The sequence below is a fragment of the Heterodontus francisci genome, chromosome 9 (genome assembly GCF_036365525.1).
Source record: "Heterodontus francisci isolate sHetFra1 chromosome 9, sHetFra1.hap1, whole genome shotgun sequence".
Lineage (NCBI taxonomy): Eukaryota > Metazoa > Chordata > Chondrichthyes > Heterodontiformes > Heterodontidae > Heterodontus > Heterodontus francisci.
Genome location: NC_090379.1, coordinates 87,738,212 through 87,750,722, shown reverse-complemented (window position 1 = coordinate 87,750,722; position 12,511 = coordinate 87,738,212). Strand labels below are relative to the sequence as shown.

General features: G+C 44.4%; 1 protein-coding gene across 3 annotated transcripts in view; it reads left to right on the top strand.

Moving 5' to 3' along the window:
* The window catches only part of zfyve26 (zinc finger, FYVE domain containing 26), a 125,702-nt gene that overhangs the window by 74,949 nt on the left and 38,242 nt on the right, over positions 1–12,511 (top strand). For 2 of the 3 annotated variants that reach the window (XM_068039426.1, XM_068039428.1), the window contains 3 exons: positions 831–929; positions 1,962–2,128; positions 10,160–10,296. In XM_068039426.1, coding sequence (XP_067895527.1) covers positions 831–929; positions 1,962–2,128; positions 10,160–10,296 — 403 coding nt within the window. The remainder of the gene's footprint in view (positions 1–830; positions 930–1,961; positions 2,129–10,159; positions 10,297–12,511) is intronic. The other variant, XM_068039427.1, reaches the window with a different exon arrangement.

The window sequence follows — 12,511 nt, the reverse complement described above, 5'->3', positions numbered from 1 at the left end:
TGCAGGGAGAACAACCAACCCCAGCTTTTCCAACCTAACCTTGTAACTAAAATACCTCATCCCTGGAACCATTCTGGTAAATCTCCTCTGGACCCTCACATCCTTCCTAAAGTGTGGTGACCAGAACTGGATGCAGTACTCTAGTTGTGGCCTAACCAGAGCTTTATAAAGGTTCAGCATAACTTCCCTGCTTTTGTATTCTATGCCTCTCTTTATGAAGCTCAAGATCCAATACGTTTGCTAACTCCTCTCAATATGTCCTGCCACCTTCAAAGATTGATACACATGAACCCTCAGGTCTCTCTGTTTCTGCACACTCTTTAGAATTGCACCATTAAGTCTGTATTGCCTACCCTATCCCTTCTGCCAAAATGCATCACCTCACACTTGTCTGTATTAAATTCCAGCTCTCATTTGTCTGTATCACCCTCACTGTTTGCCATTCCTGCAAGTTTGGTATCATCGGCAAATTTTGACTCCGCATGAGGGAGTCTGACTCATTGAATGTTAATGGATGTCTTCATTTATGCATAGCGTTCTGGAATTCTGTGTCTGTTCAAACTGTTGTTCCAGGATCAGGTGAAAACTGATCACTTGGCTGTGATTGTCCTGGCGATAGAATAGCCTGCCAATACTATATGTCGAGGCTAAATTAGTGCACCTGCTCTAACAATGTATTCAAATTTCCCCCTATTTGCTTTTAGTAACCCCATGAAAGCTGAAAAAACACTGCTTGTTGGTTCATAAGTATCAAGCACTGAGCTGATAAATTTTAGGTTTGCCACATGACATTAATTTTAAGCTTGTATGATTTATGCCTTTCTGTCTAGATTCTGTAATCAATCTACAAGATTTGCTCACTCAGAGTGCAGGACCAGAGAATTTTGCAATATCACCAAACATTGAGCGAGCACCAGGTATATCTTCTGGTAAGGAAAAGGGTATAAAACCATATAGGTTTATAGTGCAGAAGAGGTAATTTGGTCCATCATGGCATCTTTGGCAGCTTGCCGTTAGACCAGTCCAAAACTCATCCCACTGCCTTGCATTGTTCCTCTCTCTAAAATGCGACTGCAGTTTTCGCTGAAAGATGTAATCCAGACCCTGGTTAATAAATAGAATTTGACTGGTGCATGCAAAACAAATTGATAGTTTCTACTTTTAAAAGAAAATGAAAAAGTAATGTTGATATTTTATTTCAGCTAAAATTAACAATATTCAAATTTGTTCAATCATAGTAATCCTGTATACCTTTGCACCAGTCCTCACGATTCAGTGACTTACTCTGCCTGTCATATTACATTGGGTACTTTGGATATTCTAAATAGCTTGGAATATGAGAATAAAAAAGTAATAAATTTGAATGCACACAGAAACAATGGGGTAATAATTTTGGGCTTCTCATTATGGGATTGACAATATATTCATCAAGGCATTACCAGACATGAAAAATAACAATTATGAAGTTGCTGGGACTATTTCTACTAGAGCAGAGAAGACTAAGAGGAGATTTGGAGATTTTTTAAACCCAGTATGACTACTGCTGAATAAAATTCCCAAAACATAATTCTTAATCTTGCCTGAATATTTGTGTGTTTACATTTAGCAAGGGAGTGGAATGTTTGGTATCAATATTGGTTTGGCCCTAAACATAGAATAATATCTGCGAGCTAGCAGAGAAAGGACATTTAAACATTCTTAGCTGGGTTTGATCTCTGATCCCACCGGTGAAATAATAGTGTTCTAATCTGCTACATTGCTTCGCCCCTTTAACTGCTTTATTTAAAATGCATGTGCAGACAAATGGTTATTTGGGACACTGAATTTTTAAAATTAGTCATTAGATCCTGTTTTGTGAAGATAAAATTGAATTCTGCTCTCAAGGCTGTACCACTCACTGGACAATATTTTAAAAAACTTGATTTTTGTTTAGTTCTGAATCAGTGTGTTTTATGTTGCAGTTAACTCCCCTCTCCACGGACCAACTGCCCCTCGAGAAGGATCTCTTCACAGGTCTAAATCAGTCAGTGAATTTGTTCCTCCAGAAAGCCCACCTGCTAAGAAAGACTGGGTACCTGACGATAAGGCATTGTTTTGCATGGTCTGTTGGAAGGAGAGGTTTACCATGGTAAGAAAACAATATAGACCTATATAATAAAAGCAAAATACTGCAGATGCTGGAATTCTGAAATAAAAACAAAGTGCTGGAAATACTCAGCAGGTCTGGCAGCATCTGTGGAGAGACTCTGCTTCTCTGTCCATCGATGCTGCTGGACCTGCTGAGTATTTCCAGCACTTTCTGTTTTTATTTAACAATATGGACCTAAACTACTTCACGTTTCTGACCACTTGATTATTATTCAAAACAGTTTTAGTGAAATGTCGGAATAGAATTTGAAACCTGTCCCCTTTTGCTGTAGCCTGTGTTGGTCTCCTGCAGCTTTGCACTTTCAAACTTACTGGGCAAAAGAGTGGTGCTCTTCAGTGAAAACAATTGCACCCATGTCCAGAAAATTAGCAAATTATGTTACCATTGACAGTTAAAACATTATATGGCATTTATCCTGTGAGCTTGCAGGCCCATCCAATTGATAGTAAGGGCTGGATTCTACAGGCACCCCAAGGCGGGATTGGAGGTGGATGGTGGAAGCGGGGGTGGGGTACGGAGTATTGTGACGGGTGGGGGGTGTGGAGGACCTGTCGCCCAGCGATCCTCCCAGGGGCGGGATTGGATGACGACGGCCTTCCCACCCAGAGGCCAATTGAGGCTCTTAAGTAGCCTGTTATGGGCCACTTACCGCTGCCGCTGGGATCTTATATGGGTGGACGCCTTGTAAAATGAGGCTCCCTTCCTGCAGGCTTGTGGGGGTTGGGGAAGTCCCTCCTCCTTGGGCAATTTGTGGCCCGCAGAGGACTCCCACCAGGAAACCAATTCACCCTCCATACCCTGGACCGCAAGATTACTACCTAACCCCCCCACTCCACTTTTCTGGACTGGCCCCGGCAACCCCGCCTCAACTTCGGAGGCTTCCACTGCTGGACCTGGGTCTGAAGCCTCTGCAGTACTGGCAGTGGCCACTGCTCCCAGTGGCGCTGTTGAGCTGCCAGCCCTCTGATTGTTTGGCAGCTCTTGGTGATGGAATTCCTGTTCTTTTAAAGGACAGGCATCCTGCCTCCTAAAACTTTGACACAAAAAGACCGGAGGATTGCTTCTGGGGGCCGAGAAAATGCAGAAGCGGATTTCCTCCCGCCTTTTGGGCCAGGCGCTGGGAGCCCCGCCTCCTGCACAAATCCCAGCCCTAAGCGTGCAGCAATTGTTTTGCTAAATCATTTTCATCTGGATGGATCTGGGAAATGTTCACTTTTGTCATTTTATGATGGTAAAGCAATTAATCCCAGAATTTGTTTTCACAACAGCTTGCAAACGATTCTAAATGAGCTTAGCAGTGGTGTTCCACCATTCTGTAATGATTCTATTGTGTTAGAGGCCTTGCTACTTTAATCCCTGGTCATCCTTTTTTAAAATTTTAAAAAGGCAACTGGAGTCCACAACTCAGTGTCTCGGCAAATTAAATAAACTGTTACTGAAATGATATTACACATGCCCATTGAGCATCTGAAAAGGATAAGTGATTACTCAGACCAGTTGCTTGAAATGTATTTCCTTATATGTCTCATAGTTTTTGCTTAAAGATGGCTCTTATCTTTATAGAGTGGTCCTGTTTCAAAGGACTTCCTCAGAGGCAGATAAGCAGCAGTTTGGCAAAACCAGCTGAAGAACATAGGTTGGCATCCTTCCATCTACGAAAGATGATGGACACACAGCAAGCAATCCATTTAGGTGGGGTGTCTTCTCCTGGTACACCTTTGCTGATGGCTTTGAAGGCCAATCCTTGAGAGTCAGGTTCTGCCACAAGTGCTGCACATGAAGCTGCCAAATGACGCTGAGAGATGTTGTTTTTGACGTTGGCACCTGTTGCCAAGCTGCTTTAGCAACTATTGTCGTGATAGTGCACACCAGTCCACAGGATGTGTCGCCATTTCCCTCTTTCACCAGCTAGTGACTCCCAGGTGTGATAGTCGACATTTAGGTCCTCCTTGTCACACTTGCAAGCATCCTTGAAGTGGAGCTTTGGGCGCCCCACTGATTGTCTGGCCCTGGCTACCTCACCATACACAATATTCCGGCAATAGTACTGAAGACCTGTGCTCCAGAACCTGCCCCGCCCCTAGCTAAGCTGTTCCAGTACAGCTACAACACTGGCACCTACCTGGTAATGTGGAAAATTGCCCAGGTATGTCCTGTGCACAAAAAGCAGGACAAGTCCAACCCAGCTAATTACCGCCCCATCAGCCTACTCTCAATCATTAGTAAAGTGATGGAAGGTGTCATCAACAGTGTCATCAAGCAGCACTTGCTTAGCAATAACCTGCTCAGTGAAGCTCAATTTGGGTTCCGCCAGGGCTGCTCAGCTCCTGACCTCATTACAGCCTTGGCTCAAACATGGACAAAAGAGCTGAACTCAAGAGGTGAGGTGAGAGTGACTGCCCTTGACATCAAGGCAGCATTTGACCGTGTATGGCATCAAAGAGCCCTATCAAAACTGAAGACAATCAGAATCAGGGGGAAAACTCTCCATTGGTTGGAGTCATACCTAACGCAAAGGAAGATGGTTGTGGTTGTTGGAGGTCAATCATCTGAGCTCCAAGACATCACTGCAAGAGTTCCTCAGGGTAGTGTCCTCGGCCCAACCATCTTCAGCTTCTTCATCAATGACCTTCCTTCAATCATAAGGTCAGAAGTGGGAATGTTCGCTGATGATTGCACAATGTTCAACACCATTCGCAACTCCTCAGATACTGAAGCAGTCCCTGTAAAAATGCAGCAAGACCTGGACAATATCCAGGCTTGGGCTGATAGGTGGCAAGTAAAATTCGCTCCACACAAGTGCCAGGCAATGACCATCTCCAATAAGACAGAATCAAACCAACTCCCCTTGACATTCAATGGCATTACCATCGCTGAATCCTCCACTATCAACATCCTAGGGGCTACCATTGACCAGAAACTGAACTGGAGTAGCCATATAAATACTGTGGCTACAAGAACAGGTCAGAGGCTAGGAATCCTGCGACGAGTAACACATCTCCTGACTCCCAAAGCCTGTCCACCATCTACAAGGCACAAGTCAGGAGTGTGATGGAATACTCTACACTTGCCTAGATAGGTGCAGCTACAACAACACTCAAGAAGCTTGACACCATCTAGGACAAAGCAGCCCGCTTGATTGGCACCCCATGTACAAACATTCACTCCCTCCACCACCAACACACAGTGGCAGCAGTGTGTACCATCTACAAGATGCACTGCAGCTATGCACCAAGGCTCCTTAGACAGCACCTTCCAAACCCACGACCTCTACCAACTAGAACGGCAAGGGCAGCAAATGTATAGGAACACCACCACCTGTAAGTTCCCCTCCAAGTCACACACCATCCTGACTTGGAACTATATCGCCGTTCCTTCACTGTTGCTGGGTCAAAATCCTAGAACTCCCTTCCTAACAGCACTGTGGTGTACCTACCTCATATGGACTGCAGCGGTTCAAGAAGGCAGCCCACCACCACCTTCTCAAGGGCAATTAGGGATGGGCAATAAATGCTGGCCTAGCCAGTGACGCCCACATCCCATGAATGAATTTTTAAAAAATACAGAAGGTCCTTGGGTTTGCGACTGCCTTCCATCCTGCGGACATGTCCGATCCACTGATGCCACCTGTGTTTGCTTAGCGCCACCACACCTGGGAGCTCTGCCTTTGAAAGGACTGTGATTTTGTCCTGCCAGGATTTACCCATAATGCGCTGCAGTCGGCGAAGATGGTAATTATTGAGCTTCTTTTCCTGGTAGCTGTAAGTCACCCATGTTTCACAGTCATACAGCAAGGTGTTGAGAACACAGGCCTTATACACCATCAGCTTGGTCCTAGGGGTCAGCTTGGTGTTATCCCATGAGCATTTTCGCAAGTCAGCCAAAGGTCAGCTGCTTTCCCTATGTGTGTATCGAGCTTTGCATCAAGGGACTGCTTGTCAGTCACCGTGGACCCAAGGTAGCAGAATCTGCTGAGCACTACCAGTGGGGTGTTATTTAATGTGATCAGGGGTGGAGATGCAACACTTTGTCCCCTGACCATGGTGTTCTTGAGGCTTCTCGTCAAGAAGAACAAGTTACAGGCATGGGAGAGACAGGCCATGACACTTTTTATTTATTTTATTTAGAGATACAGCACTGAAACAGGCCCTTCGGCCCACCGAGTCTGTGCCGACCAAGAACAATACCAACCCTACAGCAATCCCATATTCCCTACCACCTACCTACACTAGGGGCAATTTACAATGGCCAATTTACCTATCACCTGCAAGTCTTTGGCGGTGGGAGGAAACTGGAGCACCCGGCGAAAACCCACGCGGTCACAGGGAGAACTTGCAAACTCCGCACAGGCAGTACCCAGAATTGAACCCGGGTCCCTGGAGCTGTGAGGCTGCGGTGCTAACCACTGTGCCACTGTGCCGCCCTTTGTAGCTGGGTTTCCGTGTGAGTGACTAGCACAGCATCATTAATGTAGAGGAATTCTCTGATCAGACGTGATGTGTGTTTGTCTTCACTTTGAGCCTTGATAGGTTAGAGAGCTTGCCATCTAACCTAGTGTGCAAGTAGTCTCCTATATCTACAGGGAAGGCAAAGGTCAGCATCATGGAGAAGAAGATGCCAAATAGAGTGGGGGTTAGGACAACCCTGTTTCACTCCATTCTTCATTCCGAAACTGTCGGAAGTGGGAACATCAAACTGTACAGTGCAATGCATGTTGTCATGGAAGGAGTGGATGAGACTGAGGGGCTTTGGTGGACAGCCAATTTTTCCCAAAATCTTGTAGAGCCCTGCTCTGCTGACGGTGTTGAATGCCTTAGTAAGATCTACGAAAGTAAGGTAAAGGGGTATACTCTGTTCCCTACACTTCTCTTGTAGCTAGCGTATGGGGAAGATCATGTCCGCAGTAGATCTGCCGGCATGGAAACTGCATGGTGCTTCCAGGTACACTTGGTGTGCAAGTAAATGGAGTCTTTTAAGTATGACCCTAGCAAAAGCCTTCTTCGTGATACTAATGAGTGAGATGCCTCTGTAGTTGTTGCAGTCTCTTCTGTCGCTTTTTTTGTTCTACAGTATGATAATTTTGGTATCACGTATCTCTTGTGGAACAGAGCCTACTTTCCAGCACAGAGGGAAAAGGTCATAAAGGTGTGGCAATAGATGGGACTTTCCATGCTTGAGCAGTTCAGCTGGCATTCCATCCTTGATGGGTGCCCTTTTGTTCCCTAGGTGATCTATGGCCTTCTTGAGCTCCAGTGATGAGGGTTCGTCTAACTTATCCATGACAGGAAGTTGCGGGAGAGTGTCAAATGTGGACTGGGAGATGTCCGACTCACAGGTGTACAGCTCATAGTAGTGTTCAGCCCAGCGGACCATCTGTTTACTTCTGTCGGTCAGTACTTCACCATCTGCCGACTTCAGGGGAGCAACTTTGATGATGGCAGGGCCAAGTACCTGCTTGACTCTTCGTACATAGCTCGTACATTTCCTTTGTCGTATGCAGTTTGGATTTCTTGACATAAGTTGATTCCCGTGATTTTTTGCACAGTATCTTCCTCTCCTTTGCACAGCTGTCTTGGCAACTTTCAGGTCATGCAGTGTCTTAGCTGTTTGGTTTATGTTATGCATCATGTAGGCTTTGTAAAAATAATAGTAGTGAGTCCTGATTGATCTGTGACTGGAGGGTCTGTGAAATACAGTAGTTTCCGGAGAGTGGGCTGGATTCTGTTGTCCCGCTGTCAGGAGTGGCAGCAGGTGCAGAAAATGGTGGCCACCTGCATGGCTACGCCACTGCGATTACGCGGTAGGCGGCCACTAAAAATACTGACTGTGGCCGCACGCCACCTGACCCCCACCCCACCCCCCCCCTGCGAATCACATGGCGGGGACGGCATTGGCGACACCGTTCAAAGCGTCACCTGATGCTGGAGCAGGTGCTGACTCCATTTTTAAAAGGCTGCCACCCCTGCAAACAGTTCAAAATAATGCAGAATTAACCCCTCCCCCTCCCAAACACTAAATAATGCAGAGTTGACCCCAGCTCCCCCCATATCCACAAAATATTGCAGAGTTGCCCCTTCCCCACCTTATCCTTACGCACACTGCAGAGTTGACCCCTTCCCCCCCCGTCTATACTCAGAATGCAGCAGAGACCCCGTCTCCTCCTTAGTGGCGCCAGCTTCTCCTAGATGGGAAAGCAAAGGCGCATGAGTGCCACATGTCATGCTGAAGATCAGGAGCGGATGGGAAGATCACGGTGGATGACATTGCAATGTATGTAGGTAGATTTTCAAATATTTAAACTAGGGTCCCGGTTGCAGAGCGGCGGAGGGGCCACCGTGGAGCTTCCCTGCCACCGGGAAGATTGGGTCTGTCAATCCCTGGTCTGGTTCCGTAGTGGTTTCTGCCACTCCGATTCTCCAGCCTCCTTGCCACGAAACCCAACTTTGGGCTGGGAGCAAAATCTAACCCAGTGTGCGCATCTGTCGTTATGAAATCAATGGGACACACCCACTTCCACATAGCTAGTTGAAACACGTTCTTTGAGACTCATGTATTGATCCCAGGGTTTATTCCTTGTACATTGAGTTAAAACAGCTAAAAGCAACTGGTTTGCTGGACAATGTTGTTTTCTCAAACTGAAAAGTCCAAGCAGGATGTATATTGAGTCATAGATTCAGTTAAAAGAGATAGAGGGAGGAGTTTGTAACTGTAACCAACAACTTTTAAGCCAGTGTCGTCATGAGAAAGGTGCAAAACCTCATTACTATTGTTATCTTATTATTCCAAAGGGGCTGAACTTGTGTTGTATTTTTGAAGTTTTCTAATTTTATTGGTATTATTTTTGGGAAAATATAAAATTGATTTGCATCTTGAACCTTTTATCCAGCCAATTAATATGTATTTGTAGCACAATGTCTATCATTGATTCAGGTTGTTTAGATAGTGACTTAGCTGCAAGAGATGCATTTTCATGGGTTGTGAGCCTCAAATAGAATTTTATTCGTTGTCTGAGTATTACTATACATTTGTGCTGAACTGAAAATCCTGGCATTGTATTGCTTTAGCAATATTCTCTGGCAGAATGTAAATTTTTATTTTCACAATGAAAAAAAGTCCAAGCAATAATGAGAATTAAATATTCCCTGTTATATTTCTCTCAGTCCGCTTTTATTATAGAAATCTCTTTAGTTCCTTGACATCTACAAAATCATGCATGTTTATACAATGGTTGGTCCTTAAAACCTTCCTCGTTGAGTAAGCTTTTGATCACCTGCTCTAATGTTTTCTTCTTTGGCTTGGTGCCAACTGTTGTCTGATTAAAATCTTATGAAGTACATTGGGAAGTTCTACATTAAAATTGCTGTAGAAATGCAAGTTGTTTTTGTTGTTGTTCGGAATATTCTGTGACCCAGCTTCTCGATCAAAGGTGCTGTCTCTATTGTTAGTGGTTATCTAAGTGTGTGGAAGATTCAAATCCAGGGCTCCTCTGATTTCTTTGTTGGTAAATGCAGCACAGAGCTGCATACAGATGAAAAAGTCCAAGGTTCATGACTCCTGGTCTATGCTGAGTTACCCGATCTCTACTGAGTTAACTGATCTCAATCAGGTGGTATTGTTGGCCTCAGTGTCATTACACCAGGGAGGAAAAAATCAGCCACAGATGATTGCCACTAATTATACAGTAACCACCGCAGAAGTGCATGTGCGAAGGAATCAAGGCGGGACAGGATTGTACTCTGCTATGATGGCCCACAATGATGGAATCAACTTCTTAAATTCAAACCATAACGAATGACCTCTGGGCTCAGTATATTCGAAGGTGCCCAGAAGACCTGGGGAGTCAATGCCTTGAGTGGAGTAAACTAACCGATAAGAGTCGAGTGTCAAATCCTTCATGATGCTGATCATTGCGAATTTTGAAAGTATCTTCCATTAGTGTGCAGGAACTTAATACAGTGTTGTTTCAATCATTGTATCGCACGCTAATATTTAACTTTCTTTCTTGACCAGTTTAATCGAAGACATCACTGCAGGCGTTGTGGGCGTGTTGTTTGTCAGTCGTGTTCAACAAACAAAATGGTGGTTGAGAACTGCAGGGAGAACCCAGCACGAGTTTGTGACCAATGTTACGATTATTATCATATAAAGTAAGTCTAGTCTCAGCCATAGTCTTGATTTCAGATGTGATACCTACAATACGTGTAGCATCAGGGAAATACCTACCTATTTCTGAAGCACTGCATTGCTCACAGTGACAACCTGCATTTTGTGCTTTGCGATAACCTGGTGAAAATAAGTTCTGCTCAAATATTCTACTAAAACAAGCTGTTATAGTGATTTAATATTTCACAAAACCTTTTGGCTACTTTTGAAAACATTCCAAAAGGTTAAAACTTTATTTCCATGGCAGCACTGTTGCACACTTTCACTGTCTGGTAATACATATAAATTGACTCCATGTACATCTTTTGGTGAAGCATCGCCATTGAAAAGAAAACTAATACTGCTTTTAGTGTTAGTGTTTCTGAAGCAGACATTTCTTAAGTGAAACCTGATGCATCATTCTGTTTTTGTTTATGATGCCTTCACATATTTCGCGATTAAGTATGCTTGCTGCATCTACTGCAACAGCTATCTTAGACCAGAGGTTTTCAAACTTTTTTGGTTGAAGGATCCCTTTTCAAGTGGATTAGTAATCACAGACTGTATCCCCCCCCCCCCCCCCCCCGCCCCCGCCATCGAAACAATAATGCTACAAATTTCTTGCATAGTTACATTTCTGAATATGAAGTCCATGTTAAAGGGACTGGCATGAAATTTTGCCAGGGCTGTCTGATACAGTGAACAATGACATGATAGGGAGGTAAAAGTTTTCACATTACCAATCAGCTGAAAGGTACACCAACAGCTTAAGCAACTGTTTGGACTGAGGCGAGAGGAGTGTACTGATTATTCTAGTCCCACCTTCTCCACAGGTCACAACGTATATTTAAATTTTCCCATTTACCAATATGGTCAATCATGTACTCCCAGAATAAAACACACTAGCCAGGGTTCTTTAATAAACAAGAAAATTATTGATTTATTATAAAACAAGTTTTAACCCGTAATGAAGTAAAGCATAAACAGACAAATTGAAATATTACAGTTCCTTTTTTACCTTAGCCAGTCACACTCACATACACAAACACACACCGGTTAACTGGAAAAATAAAAGCGATTTTTGTTTAGAGCTCTGTTACAGTTAGTAAAAAACACTTGGGCTGAATGCTTGCTCATTCTTGAAGAAAAAGCAGATGATGTGTTCCAGAACTGGCATGCAGTCTGGCCTCTGAGTACAAGTAGACGGGTCCCTGGGATCTTTTAGAACAGCTCCTTTCAGGCTGCGTTGAGAACTAATTTAGTAGGCTTTTCTTCAAAGACAAGAGAGGAGGTGAGTTGACACCGTGGACTTCTCAGGGTCTTTTAGAGAGATGCTGGAAAGCTGAGCTGGGTTGTGGTCTTCTCTCCTTCCTTGGGAGTTCTCTCCTCTCCTTGGAAGTTCTCTCTTTTTTTTTAAAGAGATGGAACAGGCTGGGTTGAGCTGGGATAAAAACAAGAAATGCTGGAATCACTCAGCAGGTCTAGCAGCATCTGTGGAAAGAGAAGCGGAGTTAACGTTTTGGGTCAGTGACCCTTCTTCGGAACTAGCAAGTATTAGAAATGTCAAAGGTTATAAGCAAGTGAGCCGGGGGTGGGGCAAGAGATAACAAAGGAGAAGGTGTAGATTGGACAAGGCCACGTAGCTGACCAAGAGGTCATGGCGCAAAGGCAAACAATAGGTTGAGCTGGGGTTTTGTCCTTCAGATTTATTTTTTAAAATTCCAACCCCTTTTAAACAGTTCATTCCCAACTCCAAACAATTCAAAAGTGAAGCCGGAAACAGAAAGTCCACCTCCTGACGTGTCACTTCTCTGTGCACATCTTCTCCAGTTACCAGGGTTTCTGTTCTATTTTTAACTTAAGTCATGTGACAACCATTTGTTGTCAATCAAGTCCTTTTAGTCCCCTCTTGATGTCCCTGGAAAAAAAGACTGGTCCAACATTTCTTCAGTTGGACTGTGAATTCCTCAAAAAATATACTTAACAATAACACAATCAATTTCATAACGCGGCGCAGTAGTTAGCACCGCAGCCTCACAGCTCCAGGGACCCGGGTTCGATTCTGGGTACTGCCTGTGCGGAGTTTGCAAGTTCTCTCTGTGACCGCGTGGGTTTTCGCCGGGTGCTCTGGTTTCCTCCCACCGCCAAAGACTTGCAGGTGGTAGGTAAATTGGCCATTGTAAATTGCCCCTAGTGTAGGTAGGTGGTAGGGAATATGGG